Source organism: Setaria viridis, chromosome 7 (assembly GCF_005286985.2).
Source record: "Setaria viridis chromosome 7, Setaria_viridis_v4.0, whole genome shotgun sequence".
Lineage (NCBI taxonomy): Eukaryota > Viridiplantae > Streptophyta > Magnoliopsida > Poales > Poaceae > Setaria > Setaria viridis.
In genome coordinates, this window is record NC_048269.2 from 32473555 (window position 1) to 32492151 (window position 18597).

General features: G+C 49.7%; 1 protein-coding gene across 2 annotated transcripts; it reads left to right on the top strand.

The window, feature by feature from the left end:
• The first annotated feature begins 1380 nt into the window (after positions 1–1380).
• Positions 1381–18303, top strand: LOC140223367 (uncharacterized). 2 transcript variants are annotated; one of them, XR_011898798.1, is made up of 5 exons: positions 1381–2033; positions 4306–4389; positions 4809–16285; positions 16704–16810; positions 16949–18303. XR_011898798.1 is itself a non-coding variant. In XM_072295130.1 (4 exons), exon 3 carries the CDS (start codon positions 4945–4947, stop codon positions 6100–6102), a length of 1158 nt encoding a protein of 385 aa, XP_072151231.1. In that variant the 5' UTR covers positions 1381–2033; positions 4306–4389; positions 4809–4944; the 3' UTR covers positions 6103–16285; positions 16704–18303. The 2 variants fall into 2 exon arrangements, 1 of the variants encoding a protein (XP_072151231.1); XM_072295130.1 differs by having other exon boundaries at positions 16704–18303.
• The last annotated feature ends 294 nt before the right edge of the window (positions 18304–18597 follow it).

The following is an 18597-nucleotide window of genomic DNA, read 5'->3' on the forward strand; positions in this document are numbered from 1 at the left end:
CTCGTCCCCCGTGTTGGGCCGACGGTAGTCGTTATTCCCTTAGGCGGGCCTGGGCCTTCGCGTTTTTGTTGTTTCCATGGGCTTCGAAGGGTCGTTAATATTTTCCCCTGACAATAGCCCTCGAGCCTGTGGTGGAGCGGGGACGCTCCTCCAGAGGCTGTTGTCATCGCCCGCAAGGGGTCTTCGCGGTTGATCCGGGACGGGAGGTGTCGCTTGCGTGTCTTGACTGAGGGGGCCGACCAGGCGACGCATTTTTGTGAGCGACCCGGAGTGGGGGGATTCCTGGTCGTTCCCTTCTGTCTGAGAGTCTTTAAGTCGAGGCCACCCGTGCGGCCTTTGGTTGCGAGGCCAGCCCCCGAGCCCCCGCGCGTTGCAGGGAACCGGTCGGGAGACTAGGTCGACTTTTGTACGTTACCCCTCGTCGGTTCGCTGGGACGGAGGGGACGAGCCGTGCCACGCTATCCTCGTCGGACGAACCGTGGTGCTCATGGAGCTACTATCGGGCGAGTTCGAGTGGGGTCCCTGTAATACCCCGTGTTAATGATAGCTTAAGAATAATATTAAGAAGTTAATGGTGAAGTTGGATTAGAGGAAGGTAATTTGAGCCAAAGTCAAATTTGAGCAAATTTGCAAATTGGAGTTTCAAATTTGGATAGATTTGGCTAAGATATGAAATGGAGACTCGAGAGTATTTAGAACTCAAAAGGGTGAAGCTTGGGATCTAATTCAAGTCCGACCTCTCGGAAATATAATCGAAGAAGAAATCAACAAAGTTACTATTTTCCGTCCGAAAATATGCGAATCTGGAAATCATAACGAGTACCCAACTTCGAAATGGGTTTCTGCATAAATTTTCATGTAAGGGGGTAAATGTTTCTGAACATTAATGAAATATGGTCTTTAGACAAGCCGAGTAAGATGTTGTGGGCCAGAGAAAGTGGAGAATTCACATTTATACTGAAGTCCAAAGATGGCAGGTTGAGCTGATTTCAGCCGAGAAGACGCGAGAAATTTCTAAGTCTGAAAATGATGTTGAGTACATGACTTTGGAGCCAATTTCTGGAGAATTTTCCTTGTAAGTGAGCAGATGTTTCTGGACATTAGTGAAATATGAACTATGGAGAAGGTAAATAAAATGTTTTAGTCCAGATAAAGTGGAAGGTTTGAATTCAAAATGGAGCCAAATGTCAGCAAATGAGCAGATTTCGGGCTCCTTGCTGAAATAATTCTAAGTCTGAAAAACAGCATTGGTTAGCAATGTTTGGAGCCAATTTCAGAAAAATCTAGTGTAAAAGTTATATGGTTTCTTGTGCAAAATGGAATCCTTATTAGTTTTAGAGCACGAATGGTGAGTGGTTGGACTATATGGCATAAGTTTGGGCCACTGAAATTGGGTCCAAAGGAGGGTAAATGACCACACTTGAGGACTGTCGAAACTGAATCGTGGAGGTTCAGTTAACAGGAAATGATGACAGGAACTTTGAGCTTCAAAATCTCGATCTTAGGATGCTTATTTCGGTTGGAGGCCAATCTATAAAATGGAGTACTTGGATTACTCTACAAGTTTACTTAAGGGAGTTCTACGAGTTGAGATGGAACATCTTGAGCAATGGAGGTATGAACAGGTCGGTTTGGAAGGAAGAAAGAAGAACAGAAGGAATAGAGATGACAGTGCCGTGCTGCCGCCGGCTCTCGCGCATGCCGGCCAGCGCGACGGCCACGTCCGCGCCACGCCGCCTACCACGAGCCGAGCTGGATGTCATGCACGGTAAAAGTTTGCACCACTACTGCCTCGCCCTCATCCAGTTAACCCTCCGCCTTTTGTTTTACCGCCGTGCAAGCCAAAGCTCGGTCAAGCAACGTCGCTGCCGGCCGATTCACCCACGCCGCCGCTCCTCTTTGCGATTCCACCCGCCCAAGGGTCCGCCAGCTCCTCCTCAACGCCCCACGCCCCTCCGTTTCTCAGCTTCCCGCCGTCAAGCTCCGAATTGCCGCTGTTTTAATCCGCCGGCCGCCGTCACCAAATCCACGAGGTGAGCTTCTGAACCGGCTTTTTCTTCTCAATTCGCGGGTCTAGGGGCATCCTGCGAGCGTGTTGAAGATGAAGGAGGAGTTGTGGCAGGCGCTTGCGCCGCCTCCGTGCGCCGCCAGGGCCGGCAGCTGGCCGAGCCACAGCCGCCCGTGGAGGGGCCAGCTCGGACCGCCTCCCGGCGAGCTGCGGCTGGGCGCGGGTGCGCCTGGCCTGGGCGCCGCCACCCCGGCCCGCTCAGCCGCCGGAGAGCCGCCGTCGGCCGGGCCGCCCTGTTTTTCCCCCCGTCGGCGTGCGCCTGACCTTGGCCAGGGGAAGAAGAAGCCCCTGACCGAGGGGGCCCGCCCGCCAGCCGCAAGGAGGGGAGGGAAAGAAAAAAAGAAGAGGGCCAGCCATCCGTTTTGGGCCAAGGGAAAGCACCGGCCCAGCTGGCCCGCGCGGCATAAAAGAAGAAGGGGAGCAGGTGGGCCGATTGTTGGATTGGGAAGAAAGTGAGCCGTGCGGCCCAGGTGGAAATAGAGAAGAAAGAAGAGTGGGCCGGCGGGTGAAAGGAAGGTCGTGGGCCGGATTAGCAGGCCGAGCATCGGAGGGAGAAAAGAAAGAAAGGTTGGCCGGCGGGTGGTTAAGGAGGAGGAAAGAAGGGGGAGCCGGCCCAAAAGGGCCTGCCGTAGGGAGGCCCACGCGTCGCAGGTTAAGAGCTGGCGGGCCACTTTTCGGCCCAAGGAGAGGTGCCGGCCGTGGGCCCCACTCGTCAGTAAGTAGAAAGGGAGGAGAGTAGGAGGCCGGATGGGCCCTAGGTGGAAGTGGTGGTGGGTAGAAGCAAGCGGGGTGAGAAAAGTTTGGGCCGGAGTTTTATGAATAAACCTTAGGTTTTTCTTTTATTAGATAAATAGATTAAATCCGGTTTACACCATTTAATTCACAGAAAATTTTAGAAGTGCTCAAAATTAGTGAAACCAATTTTATTAGGATTTTTTTATTTTTCTTTATGCATTAAAATTTTTAAACCCTAGGAAAAATAATAAAAATTTAGGTATTTATTTAATGCCTTTTTATTTAAGGTATTTAAATAAATGCTTAAACATTATTAAATGTATAAAACTTGAAAAATACTTTATTATCCACAAATTATTATTAAGTCATAGGAAATAAGTTTTAAGATTAGAAAATTATTATAATGCTTTCAAAAATAAAAGAAAAGGTCTAAGGTAGGATTAGTAAATGAAATAAAAATGGTGGGTTAATCTTTTCGGGTTGTTGTGTGTGTTGGCTTGCAACTTGTTGACGTCAGATTTTGACACGAGTAAAATCGGCGTTAGGAGAAGGGGAGATTGGAAGATGCGGCGAGATACAAGGGCGATGATTGGAAATCGGTCGATTGGTGCTACAGTCAAGGATCGGCCAATTGATGCTACAGTCGATGATCGGCCGATTGATCCTTGGAGTTCCGCCTCGCCCGACCCCTGAGGTTTGGGATCGGACGCGCCCGACCCTCCAAGGGAGGATCTCCGCCTCGCGCGACCCCTGAGGCTTGGGATCGGACGCGCCCGACCCTCCAAGGGAGGATCTCCGCCTCGCGCGACCCCTGAGGCTTGGGATCGGACGCGCCCGACCCTCCAAGGGAGGATCTCCGCCTCGCGCGACCCCTAAGGCTTGGGATCGGACGCGCCCGACCCCCAAGGGAGGATCTCCGCCTCGCTCGACCCCTGAGGCTTGGGATCGGACGCGCCCGACCCCCAAGGGAGGATCTCCGCCTCGCCCGACCCCTGGGGTTTGGGATCGGACGCGCCCGACCCTCCGAGGGAGGATCTCCGCCTCGCCCGACCCCTGAGGCTTGGGATCGGACGCGTCTGACCCTTTAAAGGAGGATCTCCGCCTCGTCCGACGTTAGGCCCCAGGGTCGGGATGAGTCTGAGCCCTCGACGTGTGGGTCCTGATCGGTTACCCCCATGCCAAAGAGGTGATCGGCCTTCGGCCGATTAGGAGGTTGGAATAGTTGGGCCGATGTGGGCTTAAAAAAGATTATGAAGATGAAGAAGAGGTCATGAAGCGCGTGAAAATAGTACGAATCGTACTTGTAAATATTCGTTTTCTGTTTAAATTTAGGGATAGAGTTCTAGTCGGATAAGAAGTTTTTCTGTTTAAATTTAGGGATAGAGTTCTAGTCGAATAAGAAGTCGTTTGTACGGGGCTATAAATAGCCACCCTTGTAGATCTATAATCATAATCAACTCAATACAATAAACTACTTTTTCCTCGCACTTACTTTCAAGCAGGCGACTTCGCCAATACTTTTTCTCCTTTTTCACGAGTTCGTACGGGTTGGCGGGGCTGCATCGACTTGACCTCCGGCTGATCTTGTAAGTTCCGTTTATCGAGTAATTTCTAAGCTTTTAACTTCGGGCGCATCGCTGTCGTTTCGTTTAGATTTATCCACCAGTTATCGATACTTACTAGAATTCTAGGTTTTACCTGTTGTTCTAGTTTTATCACCAGTTATCCAGCTAGGAATCAGTATTTTCGGCTTTTCTTGTATTTTGCTGTTTAATCTACCTATTTCATGCATAGCCGATCAGATCTGTTCCTAGTGTTGCTATCGTAGCGTTGTTTAGATTACTCTAGTAGTTTTCTTTATAAACGTTGCCTGGTAATCGGTTGCATCATAGCCGATTTCCTTATTACTGCAAATCGGCCGATTCGCTGATAAGCTGTCTCAAGATCGGAACCTTAGCCGATCGCAACCTCTGGGAACTGACACGTTTATTTCCTTGCCAATCAGCAGGTCAGATTGGCTGGCACGCCGCGCGAACCGCACCAGGGCGATCACCCGAACAGGAGCTAAGCAGATTCTCCCGGGTCGTGTGTCCGACGCTGGAAATTCGATCAGTAATTTCTAGCGCCAACACACTTTTGGCATGCCCGGTGGGACCAATACAACCGCCACCATGTCGAAAGCTGCTGAAGTCTCCGAAGATAACGTCATCGAAGTGATAGAGGCAGATCTCAGGGACGACCAGAAGGAAGAACTAGAGAGTCAGACGGCATACTACCGGAAGACATGTCTGCAGTCCTTCTGTCGCACCAGGAGCGGGGAGACTATCAAAAAGGCTCCGTTTCCAACTCCCCGCCAGATCACAATCACCGAGGACTCGGACAAGATGTCCGAGATGCTCCAGCAATCCGTCTATCAGGCTTTCATTGATCAATCCCCGGTGCTTTCTAATACGGTGTACAATGCCGTCATCAGCTCCTTGGCTAGCGGTGTATCCCAAGGGTACCAGGGGCCGGCATATGCTCCGCCGATTACGGCTCCGAACAAGAGTTATCCGAATTCGGTTTCTCAGCCGATCCAATTTCCAGTTGGGGGTTCTGGCGCTTCCTCATCATCAAGCCCTATGGGATTTAATGGCACGCAACACCTCCAGCCACGTCCCATTCAGTTGTCCTCTGCACAGTTTCCTCCGGTTAATCCAGCGCCTTGGGGGGCACCATCGGTGACGGCCGTCCAAGATCAATCGGCCAACCATGGAAGCCCCCAATTCCAGGCGTCTTTCCAGGCGGCCGCTCGACCAACCATGCCGCAGTACCAGCCTGTCGCACCGGAGATGAGCAGAGCAGCAGAGCTCATACTATATGACGAAACAAGCGGCTCATTCAAACAGCTGGCCCTGAATACGCAGCTGGCTATGACGCATCAAATGCCACATGCTTTCACTCAGCATCCAGTCGTCCCGCCGCCAATATACCATCACGTACCAGTTCCTCAGCCGACGGTTTACCAGCAACAGCCGGACTGGTCGGCACGTATAGCAGAGGTGATTCAGGAACAATTCGGCTTGAAGCCGAAGGTGCAGACCTACACATATAGGACACCGTACCCTCCTACATACGACTTACTACCGTTTCCCCATCGGTATAAAGTTCCTAATTTCACCAAGTTTTCGGGGCAGGACGACACCTCAACCGTGGAACACATGAATAGATTCATCATCCAATGTGGGGAAGCAGCGGCGCAGGATGCTCTGCGGGTGCGCCTCTTCTCGTCATCCCTTTCTGGGTCGGCCTTTCAGTAGTTCACTACATTGCCACCCAACTCGATAATTACATGGGCTGACCTGGAAAGGCAGTTTCACAAGTATTTTTATGCCGGGGTGCATGAGATGAAGCTGTCCGATTTGACCAGCCTCTGGCAGAGAAGCGACGAGCCAATATCCTCATATGTGCAGAGATTCAGGGAAATCAGAAATAAGTGCTACTCCTTGGCCCTGACTGATGCACAGTTGGCTGATATAGCCTTCCAAGGTCTCCTACCTCACATCAAAGAAAAATACGCCTCACAGGAGTTTGAGAGCTTGAGCCAAATCGTCCACCGATTGTCTGGTCAAGAGGTACGCTCTTTCGATCCACGGAGGAACTTCCAGAAGAAGGTGGCATACTTAGAAGAGGTTGAGACCGAAGAAGATGCAGAAATCAGTCTTGCAGAATGGGTTAAAGGGAAGAAACCGATATCATGTCCGTTCGGCAAGAAGGAGCCGGAAACGTTCGGATTTGACACATCAAAGGCCGATAAAATCTTCGACCTCCTCCTCCAGGAAGGACAGATGAAGCTCTCGCCATACCATACGATTCCTTCTGCCGAACAGTTGAAGAAGATGAAATATTGCAAGTGGCACAACGCTACCTCCCATGACACTAATGAGTGCAAAATCTTCCGGCAGCAGATACAGACGGCCATTGAGCAGGGCAGACTCAAATTTGAAGTGCCAACAAGACCAGCCAAGCCGATGAAGATCGATCAGCACCCCTTCCCCACCAACATGGTTGACACGGGAAAGAACTCACTCCAAACCAAGGTGCTGACATCCGAATCGGCTAAAAAGAGCGGCGCCGTAGACCCCAGAAATCAAGTGGCGCCTGAAGACGTCAAGGGGAAACGGCGGATGGAGGACGATGACGACGGATCAGGAGAACCACGCATTACTTCCCAATTCCTGCTCAACAAATATCAGCGGCAACATGAACGCTCAAGATCCCGGGAAGAAGCAATGCGGCGACATGAAGATCACTGGCGATGCCCGTTCTTCATCCACTGTTGGGAAAGAAACCTCAGGTTGCCTTCGGCCGACAATTGCCCGGAGTGCAACGGCCCGTATCGTAACAATCGGCCGTTCAGCAGGTCTCGCTCCAGAGATGGGAGACCAGAGCCGATCAGCAGGAACTGGCGCGACCAAGACGACCGGCGCCCTCCCGTACGTGATTGGATGGGGGGCAGAAGTGACCGATATGACCGGTCGGAAGGCAGGCGCCATGATGGGCCGGGGGGCAGATATGATCGACATGACTGGCCAGAAAACAGGGTCAGCGTCCACAGTCGACTTGAAGAGATGGCCGATGCTCGGGTATCAGACGAGAACCCTTTAGGACGCGGACCGGAATGGGAACGTGCTAGACCACGAACCAAACCGGTAAACCCCAGGTGGTGCCCCGATGGATTGACCAAGTCTCAAAAACGAAGAATCCAACGTCTCCGCCAGTGGGAACAGCAGGAAGAAGAGCAACAGTACACGACGGACGAGAAGAAAGGCAGGTCTCAGGTATGGCGCCCCAAAAGAAACGACAGAGGAGGCGACGAATCGGCAGTCGATATCGGCAGGGTTTTCATACTGCCGATGGAGTTCATGACTCCTGCCGACCGACAGAGCATGTCGGCACTGGAAGAGCAGATGGCCCAATTGGCTTTGGAGCCAATGACAGCCACATTCGAGAAGCCCGAAGAAGACAAACGGCAACACCTGAAAGCGTTGTTTCTTAAAGGGCATGTCAACGGCCGACCCATCACCAGATTATTGGTAGACGGAGGGGCTGCAGTCAACATCATGCCGTACGCCGTGTTCCGGAAGCTAGGGAAGAGCGATGATGACTTGACCAAGACAGATATGATGCTCAAGGACTTCGAGGGCAACGTATCCCCCGCTCGCGGCGCTCTCTGCGTCGACCTCACCATCGGCAGTAAGACCCTTTCTACTACTTTCTTTATTATTAATGGCAAGGGGTCCTACAACATGCTACTCGGCCGAGACTAGATACATGCAAATTGCTGTATCCCATCTACAATGCATCAGTGCCTCGTACAATGGGTCGGCGACAACATCAGAGTGGTCACCGTCGATTCCGCATACAGCATCGCGGCAGCCGACACGCAGCAGTGGAGCTGCGAAACCGTCAAGTGCATATCCGGGAGAGTATGGGATACTGACTTCTTGAAGGTGTCCGATTTTGGCCTGCAGCCGATCCGAGCAGTCGGCTCCGAAGACTTAGACTAAGATGGATCAGTTCGCCCGAGAAGATGGGAAATTGGGACACGGGTTCACGTCGGCCGATTCATTAGAAATGATAGATTTAGGCGATGGTACCAAACCATGGCCGACATATATTAGTGCAAATCTAGATCCGGAATACAAATGTAAACTAACAAGTTTGTTAAGAGAATTTAAGGATTGCTTTGCTTGGGAATATCATGAGATGCCCGGATTAGACCGATCTATCGTTGAGCATCGGTTACCCATAAAGCCAGGGTATCGGCCGTATCAACAGCCTGCACTGCGGTGCAACCCTAAAATCCTACCAGACATAAAGGCCGAAATAACGCGGCTAATCGAAGCAAAATTTGTTCGGCAATACCGTTATACCGAATGGATCTCCAACATTGTACCAGTATACAAGAAGAACGGAAAGCTACGCGTATGCGTCGATTTCGGGAACCTCAATCAGGCCACACCAATGGACGGATACCCCATGCTGACGGCCGATGTGCTGATAGATGCCGCCGCAGGACACAAGGTTGTTAGTTTCATGGATGGAAACGCTGGGTACAATCAGATACTCATGGCCGAAGAAGACATATCCAAAACGGCCTTCATATGCCCAGGTCACCTTGGTTTATTCGAGTGGGTGGTAATGACTTTCGGCTTGAAAAACGCTGGCGCCACGTATCAGAGATCCATGAACTACATATTTCACAAACTTATCGGCATACTAGTAGAAATCTACATCAACGACGTCGTAGTCAAGTCAAAAGGACACCAGGAGCATCTGGCCGATTTACGACAAGTATTGGAGTGCACTAAGAAACATGGGCTGAAGATGAACCCGAATAAGTGTGCCTTCGGCGTATCCGCCGGACAATTCTTAGGATTCATGGTGCACGAGCGGGGAATAGAAATCAATCAGAAAACTATAGCGGCCATCAACAAAGTCGTAGCCCCGCAGAATAAAACTGAGTTGCAATCTCTAATCGGCAAGGTGAATTTCATCAGAAGATTCATATCTAATCTGTCTGGGCGAATCCAAGCCTTCACACCATTGTTAAAGTTGAAGCCCGACCAGGAGTTCATATGGGGGGAAGAGCAACGCAAAGCATTGGAAGACATCAAGCAGTACTTGGTCTCACCACCGGTATTGGTCCCTCCTCAAACTGGTAAGCCGTTTAAACTATATTTATCAGCCGATGAAAGAGCTATTGGGTCGGCTCTGGTCCAGGTGTTCAAAGGAAAGGAACGGGTAATTTATTATGTCAGTAGAAGACTTCTGGACGCCGAAACAAGGTATCCTCCAGTGGAGCGGTTGTGCCTATGCCTTTACTTCTCATGCACCAAACTCAGGCACTATTTGCTGTCAGCAGAGTGTGTGGTCGTATGCAAGGACGATGTAGTAAAATACATGCTGTCACTGCCGATTTTGAAAGGACGAATCGGCAAATGGATCTTGGCTTTGTCAGAGTTTGACCTTCGATATGAATCGGCAAAGGCCGTTGAGGGTCAGGTCATGGCCGATTTTGTTGCCCAACACTGCGGACCAGAGACTACCTTCGCGGAACCGGTACCTTGGACCTTATACTTTGATGGATCGTCATGTGGGGTCGGATCAGGAATCGGCATCGTCCTCATATCGCCTCGGGAGGCAAGCTATGATTTTTCTCTGCTGATAGAAGCATCCGCCACTAACAATCAAGCAGAGTACCGAGCTGTACTGAAGGGATTACAATTGCTAAGAGAAGTCAAGGACGATTCTGTCGAAGTTTTTGGAGATTCCATGCTTATCGTGGATCAATTAACAGGGAAGTCCGAATGCAAGGACGATGTGTTGAGGATTTATTACGAAGATTGCCTGCTGCTTCTGAAAGAATTCAAATCGGCAGTTATTGAGCACATCCCAAGGAATCACAATGAGGATGCCAACAAGCTCGCCCAACACGCATCTGGGTATCGGCCGATTCAAGGCGCTATGGCTCTAGAGTCGCGGCCGATGACTGGCGAAAAGAGATTGCCGATTACCTGAAAGATCCATCTAAGAAAGTGGATCGGCGGGTACGTTTCCATGCTACCAAATATGTGCTACTGGAAGACGACTTGTTCTACCGAACAATTGATGGCGTCCTAATAAAGTGTCTAGGAACGGAGGAGGCTAAGACTCTGATGGGAGAAATCCATGAAGGAGTGTGTGGAGCCCACCAATCGGCACATAAGATGAAATGGATGATTAGGAATAATGGGTATTACTGGCCGACGATCCTCGAAGATTGCTTCAAATATTATAAAGGATGCCAGGATTGTCAGAAATACGGGAATGTCCAACGTGCGCCCGCATCGGCCATGAATCCCATTATCAAACCATGGCCGTTCAGAGGTTGGGGAATAGACCTCATCGGCCAAATTTATCCTCCGTCAAGCAAAGGGCACAAGTTCATTCTGGTGGCCACTGATTATTTCACCAAATGGGTGGAGGCAATTCCGTTAAGGGCCGTAACATCGGCTGCTATGGTTGACTTCGTAAGAGACCATATCGTCTACCGTTTCGGCATTCCCCAGACTATCACAACCGATCAAGGGACGATGTTTACATCAGGAGAATTTGAGGAGTTCACGGCCGATATGGGGATCAAATTGTTAAACTCCTCTCCATATTATGCCCAAGCTAACAGCCAGGCTGAATCCTCCAACAAAGGGATAATAAAGTTAATCAAGAGGAAGATTGAGGAGCAGCCGAAAAGGTGGCATCTATGTCTGACTGAAGCCCTATGGGCATACAGGATGGCTTGCCATGGGGCCACCAAGTTGTCCCCTTATCAGTTGGTGTACGGTCACGATGCAGTACTACCATGGGAATTGAGGACGGGGTCGAGACACACTTCGCTCCAGGACCAGCTGACGGCCGACGACTACTCCTCACTCATGAAAAGGGAACTTGATGACCTGGCTGGCCAACGATTGAGAGCTTTGATAAGCATCGAAGAAAACAAGAAGAAAGTGGCTAGGTGGTATGATAAGAAGGTCAAAGTCAAACAATTTTCTCCAGGGGACCTGGTTTGGAAGTTAGTGTTGCCGATTGGGTCGAAAGATCCTAAATTCGGTAAGTGGTCCCCTACATGGGAAGGACCGTATAAAATTGGCAGATGTGCTCCAGGAAACGCTTATATTCTGGAAACAATCGAAGGAGAAGAGTTTACTAGGGCTCTGAACGGAAGATACTTGAAAAGGTACTACCCTAGTATATGGGTCGGAGCATAAGGATCGACCACAATGAACAACACACAGCCGATACAAAAGGATTCGTCTAGAGAAAACACGTAATCGTCCAAATCGGCCGATATATTTCATTCGGTACGGACGGTGGGTTACACGGCCGACAAGGTACAAGTCGCCCTTAGAACAAAAAATAATTAACCACGCTTTTTCTTACGCTCTCTCTCAGCCCGACCTAGTTCTAGCAGAAGACGGATGTACTCTTCTTCTATCTCTTTCATCGAAGCCTCCGCTTCGACTTGACGGGGGAGAGGGTGACTCCGGTCCATGGCCGGGCGTGATGTTCCTGCTGCTGCATCTTCGAGGACGATTTGATGGGGAAGCGGATGACTTGGTTCGGCTTGAGGTCGCCGGTGGTCGTTGCTGTCCAGAAAGTCCCAGATCCATCGGATGTCGGCAGGGACGTGCTCTTGGAGTTCATCGCGATGAGCTCTGATTAAATCCTTGTCTTCTTGCGACAACGGTTCGTCGGAGTGCACGAGTTCGATGGCTCGTTCGAGTTCAGGGCTAAGGCGCCGTGGCTGCGGAAAGCAACAATATACATATGGCCACTGAAAAGGCGATTCCCTTCAGAAGGAGTCAAACTAAGAAAGAGAATGAAGGCAAATCTTTTACCTGATTAACAGAGGAAGAGGTAGAAGATGAAGAAGACATGACTGAAAGGCGCACCGACGAAAACAGGTTGGGAAGGTGAAGCTGAGCTAGACAGGTGCTCTCGGAACAGGGACCTAGGCCGGCGTTTATAAGAAAGGAAGGTGTGGATGTTTGGTAAGACGCGTCCCATCGGAAGAGGAAAAGGTAATAAATAAAGGGGCGCCGCGAAGGACGGTCAAAGGGGGCATTAAATGTTCATACAAGAACTGCCAGTACTTTTACAGGTTACCCAGGAGGGCATCGATAGCTGCGACCGCTCGGCTCCGGATCTGATCGGCAAAGTCCAGGACGCGTTGGTCGTCTTCTGCCGATCCGGGGACTTCTGACATATTGCGGTGGAGTTTGAGGGCTTCGTGAGCTAGGTGCTGCCTCTCCCGTTTCAGATCAGCGATGACGGAAGGGAGTTCTTGAAGCCTCTTCTCTTCGGCGTCTATTGCCTTGGTCACCTGCTCCATCTCTTTGGCAAGCTCTGCCCTTCGGCGCTTGAGGCGATCTATCATGCCGACGATCCCCGGGCGAGAGTCTTCCAGAAAGTGAATTCGTTGATGCACTTCTTGGGCTTGGCGCTTGAACGTGTCCTCTTCCTCACGAGTCTTGGTCAACTTGGCGCGGTCGGCCATATGGCGCAGGGTCCTAAAGACCGGAATCCTCATTGACTCGATATATGCGGCCGGCGCCAAGGCCTCTTTCGTTTCTTCCGGTACTCGCCCGCTGACGTCACCAAAAAGTTGCCGAATCGGTGAGGCATCTTCTACCAATCGGCCGATGTCCTCTTGAAGAAGGGATCGGATGCTTGCGAGTTTGGCACAGACGTCATCAGGGACGGAGCTCAAAGTGACCTGGCGAGAGGCGACTTCCTCGTCATCGGAGAGTGCGACCGCAAACGAGAAAAGGCTGTTGTTGGGGGAGTCCTGTTCCTAAAAAATAGTAAGTCAAGAAGAAGAACAAATCAGCCGATGATGATGGCAAATCGGCCAAGTAAGGGTGAGAAGTCTCTTACCTCCTTAAAACGGATTTCTTCAAGCTGCGTTTGAGGGGCCGTTATCCTCGAGTCAGGGGCTGGCACCATTGGTTCATTAGAAGAAGAAGACGCCACCATGATGGGTGCTTTGCTCGAGCCAGCTTCCCGAGAGATGACCATTGGTTGATCAGGTGGGGTGCTTGGCGTACCGGTGACCTGTGTCAAAAGATCGAATAAGAATATTATCCAAATACTAGGAAAATCGGTTGAAAGAGTAGTATACCTCGGCAGATGGAAGCGTGGGTGTGATGATGACCGATTGAATTGCTGCCGATTGCTGTGGGTCCACAGAAGTGGTTTGTGCAGTCTAAAAATAAGATGAGTCAGTATAGAGACGGCAATCGGTAGGATCAGACAACAAGTTTACCTGCATAGCCTCCACCAGTAATGATGCAGCGGCCGCCCCAGCTTGCGTGACGACTTGAGTCGAAGCAAGAGGGGAGTTCAAAGATTGGGTCATCTCTTCGATAAGGGAACCAGACGGTTGCATCTTCATTGAAGCCGTTATAAAAACACCGGAAGTATTCAGCCACCTTGGTAGCAGAGTACGAGCAACCAGAGAAGGCTGATGCCACTTTGCCGAAAGACATACACCGGCGTTGGACAATGAGATTCTCTGCCGATTCGACGCTGGGGAATGTCACTCGCTGCTGAGAGATCTCGCTCATGTACAAGTTCAGCCATAGGTTAATGAACCACCAGGGTCCACCTGGGTTTCCAATCGGCTCCCCTTGGGATAACTTGATGCCGATTTGGTGAAGCATGCGGTAGGCTGCTCCCAGTAAGTGTTTTCCAAGAGGAACAGAAGTCCCTATCGATAACGCTTCGGCCAGAGCTTGAGTATTGGTAGATGGACTAGCTGCTCTCCCACAGAAGAAGTGTTTCTCTAGCCACATCATCAGGAAGGCCGTGTACTCTCTATTCTCGACAGATCCGGCCCTTTTGTTGCATCTGATGAAACCTTTCCACCCGCCGATTCCCCTAGTGTCCAGCCGATGTGATGTTGCGGCTATAAGGTGGAAAGGGGTGTTCGGGGAAGAAATGTCCAGGCCGGTCAGCAAGACTACATCGGCCAATGTGGGGGTCATAGGTCCGTGTCCAAACAAGAATGCGTTGAGAGCATCGGACCAGAAGTAAGAAGCTGCCATCACTAACGGCTCATTCCGTTCCATTTGGGACAAGGACAAATCGATGCATTGGCCAATTTTGAGCTCGTCCCACTGGACCTTCTTGGAGGCGGCTATCCGCTGGTACCATTCCCTCCATTCGGGAGTTTCATTCGGCCAAGACCTAAAGGTGCCCAACCAGTGATCTAGGTCCATAGTTGATTGTTTGAAGGGGATCCTATGGGTTTCCAAATTGATCAAGTCGGTTGGATCTGGGTTTCCCATGGGCCCAAGGCAGATAAGGCCGAGGTTTTCTGTAAGACGAATGGTGATGCGATGCCTAACCGCCTAAAAAGGAAAAGGGGGTGCGAGGGTAAGAAATAGATCTAAAATAAATGCATTACTGATAAGGGAAAGTTTCGGTAATGACCTCTGGGATGAAGCTTCTCGTAATCGGTGGAGTCGCCGATGCAGCTGCAGATGATGAAGCCGCCAATGGGATCTCGGATGAGGCTTCAACTTTCGCCGATGGAGCTCCTTCTTCCGTCGATGGAGCCGCCACTGTCGCTACTGGAATCTCCACCGAAGGCACCATTTCTGGAGCTTCGCGCGTTGGTGAGGTGCCTGAAGGTGCCGCCATTGGAAAAGTAGGAGGGAATGCGAAAGGAAAGATGCGCTGAAAAATTGGAGGACTAAGGAAAGTGTTGGAGGAAGAAGAAAGCCTGTGCGCTGAGGAGGAAGGACGTAAGCTCGTATGGAGTACGGGATGTGCTGATATTTAAAGAAGGTCTGAGAAGGGGTAAAAGTAGAATTTTTACCGCGCCGGCGTTTCGAGTTTTTCGGGAGTAGTGGTTGTCGTGGGCGCCCGTTTCGAAAAGATTGCAATCATCAGGTTGAAGACCGCGAAACGGAAGGATGTTTTCGTGGCGTCTGTTTCGGATGGGAAGTTGAAAAGAATTTCGAAGTAAAGACTATGTTTTACTCCGAAACTGGGGGGCATGTCTTGACGTCAGATTTTGACACGAGTAAAATCGGCGTTAGGAGAAGAGGAGATAGGAAGATGCGGCGAGATACAAGGGCGATGATTGGAAATCGGCCGATTGGTGCTACAGTCAAGGATCGGCCAATTGATGCTACAGTCGAGGATCGGCCGATTGATCCTTGGAGTTCCGCCTCGCCCGACCCCTGAGGTTTGGGATCGGACGCGTCCGACCCTCCAAGGGAGTATCTCCGCCTCGCCCGACCCCTGAGGCTTGGGATCGGACGCGCCCGACCCCCCAAGGGAGGATCTCCGCCTCGCCCGACCCCTTGGGTTTGGGATCGGACGCGCCCGACCCTCCGAGGGAGGATCTCCGCCTCGCCCGACCCCTGAGGCTTGGGATCGGACGCGTCCGACCCTTTAAAGGAGGATCTCCGCCTCGTCCGACCTTAGTCCCCAGGGTCGGGATGAGTCTGAGCCCTCGACGTGTGGGTCCTGATCGGTTACCCCCATGCCAAAGAGGTGATCGGCCGATTAGGAGGTTGGAATAGTTGGGCCGATGTGGGCTTAAAAAAGATTATGAAGATGAAGAAGAGGTCATGAAGCGCGTGAAAATAGTACGAATCGTACTTGTAAATATTCGTTTTCTGTTTAAATTTAGGGATAGAGTTCTAGTCGGATAAGAAGTTTTTCTGTTTAAATTTAGGGATAGAGTTCTAGTCGAATAAGAAGTCGTTTGTACGGGGCTATAAATAGCCACCCTAGTAGATCTGTAATCATAATCAACTCAATACAACAAACTACTTTTTCCTCGCACTTACTTTCAAGCAGGCGACTTCGCCAATACTTTTTCTCCTTTTTCACGAGTTCGTACGGGTTGGCGGGGCTGCATCGACTTGACCTCCGGTTGATCTTGTAAGTTCCGTTTATCGAGTAATTTCTAAGCTTTAACTTCGGGCGCATCGCTGTCGTTTCGTTTAGATTTATCCACCAGTTATCGATACTTACTAGAATTCTAGGTTTTACCTGTTGTTCTAGTTTTATCACCAGTTATCCAGCTAGGAATCAGTATTTTCGGCTTTTCTTGTATTTTGCTGTTTAATCTACCTATTTCATGCATAGCCGATCAGATCTGTTCCTAGTGTTGCTACCGTAGCGTTGTTTAGATTACTCTAGTAGTTTTCTTTATAAACGTTGCCTGGTAATCGGTTGCATCATAGCCGATTTCCTTATTACTGCAAATCGGCCGATTCGCTGATAAGCTGTCTCAAGATCGGAACCTTAGCCGATCGCAACCTCTGGGAACTGACACATTTATTTCCTTGCCAATCAGCAGGTCAGATTGGCTGGCACGCCGCGCGAACCGCACCAGGGCGATCACCCGAACAGGAGCTAAGCAGATTCTCCCAGGTCGTGTGTCCGACGCTGGGAATTCGATCAGTAATTTCTAGCGCCAACACAACTTTATCATGATAATTGTGCAGTCACTGTTGGCTTGCAACTCTATCATGAAGGAAAGTTGTATAGTCTTGTATTCAAAAGTTTGCATCTCTAACTCCTGCATATGCTGAATCGTAGACGTCGAAACTCCTGAAGTGGGATTCGTGGAATTCAGCTGGAGATGGATAGCGTCCGCAAATTGTTGAAGTGCCTCTTTTACTAAAGGGGTTTTCTGAAGAACTAACCTTTGTTGATCCCAGGCAAGCCCCGGTGCATTATACCTATTATTCTGGAATCAATATTTCATGTGTCCAATTATTGGTTAATTGCTATATGTATGCACTAAGTCTAGGAATTGTTTGAAACCCATTCTTGTGTATTATCACACCTTGTTTTAAGGACATCTTTGCCACTTGTTCAAACCTTTAGTAGATAACCCAAGTCTAGAATGGCTTAGTTCCTTAAATACTTGTTTTCCCAAACCTTAAAGTAAATTTTGAGTCAGACATGTTAATTATGGAAAGATGACTTGGGAATTAAGAAGCGGACAGAAGCTAAGGATGTAGTTCTGTCTGCTAGATTAATCTGGTTAAGGCCCGATTCGTTGTCTTAACCTTTGATCAAGTGAAAGACATCTGATCACTTACTGGGTATGGGACCAGTAAAGCCCAGTAGGTTAGTAAACCCTCTGATCGGGAATACTTCGTACCCGCGCTTGACGTGCTGGAGATTGGCAGGGGCATAGCCTGAAACTCACATGGTGATCGGGCTAGACGTGGGGTCCCGTGTGGGGGTGCGTCCCTGGGTCCGGGTAGTCTTATTCCCAATTGTTGGTTTTGCTAATCGAAAAGTCGTTACGTACGACCTGGACAGTCGTATATAGCTGGTGATCAGGGTACTCTCCTGCAGGATGTAAATTGATCCGGATCGCCGCAATTCTCGGTTATGAATGCACTTGATCACTGTTGAGCATCGTAGTGTAATATCATGAAGGCAATGTCTTTTCAAATTAATTTGTTGTGTGACTTAATTTCCTACTGTTTGCAAAGGTATTTCTTTTTCATCATCTAGACTGGTTAAGTAATAACTCAATTGAAATAAAAGACAAAGTTAAGGTTTCACTTTTAGTAAGCTCTTTTGGCAAAAAGTGAGTCAGCCAGTACACTAAACAACTTTCATACAGTTCCAGAAAAGCTATTATATTGGTTAGACGGGTCAGACTTGTTGAGTACTTCGTACTCAGGGGATCTTTTGTTGTTGTTTTCAGAAACCCAGCAGGGACCCACCGAAGAGGAAGCTCCGAAGATCTAGGGTATCTTATGAGTCTCATGATACTCTAGAATAAACTTAGACGTTTAATTACTTAACCCTTACTGGTTTATATTTAACTCTTAGCAAGGGATTAACTTGCACTATTAAGTTTTCTTCAATCTATGGTTGTAATATATTGTACCTTTAATATGTTTATAAAAATGTAATATTTGTTGATGCTATCCCATCGCGGATACAATCCTGATGTATGGCTATGAGACACGACGTGGATCTTTCGAGGAGTCCTAGGGACACTCGACGGACGACCGGACTTATACTGTTTTAAGTGCATTTCGGATAATTGCTGCATCGGTAGCGATTAGGCGCATTTAAACCAGTTTAAGTTGGACGGTTCCGCCACAGTCCCGGTCCCCGTTCGGGGGGGTCCAGCTTGGGCCAAGCTGGTGGCGTACCCCAGGCTTTGATAGGCCAGTTCATATAGTTCCCGAATCCGTTCGGTTGGATCCGGGGGCTCG

Coding starts and splice junctions, on each gene's coding strand:
- LOC140223367 (XM_072295130.1), top strand. CDS start 4,945: ATGCCCGGTGGGACCAATACAACCGCCACCATGTCGAAAGCTGCTGAA.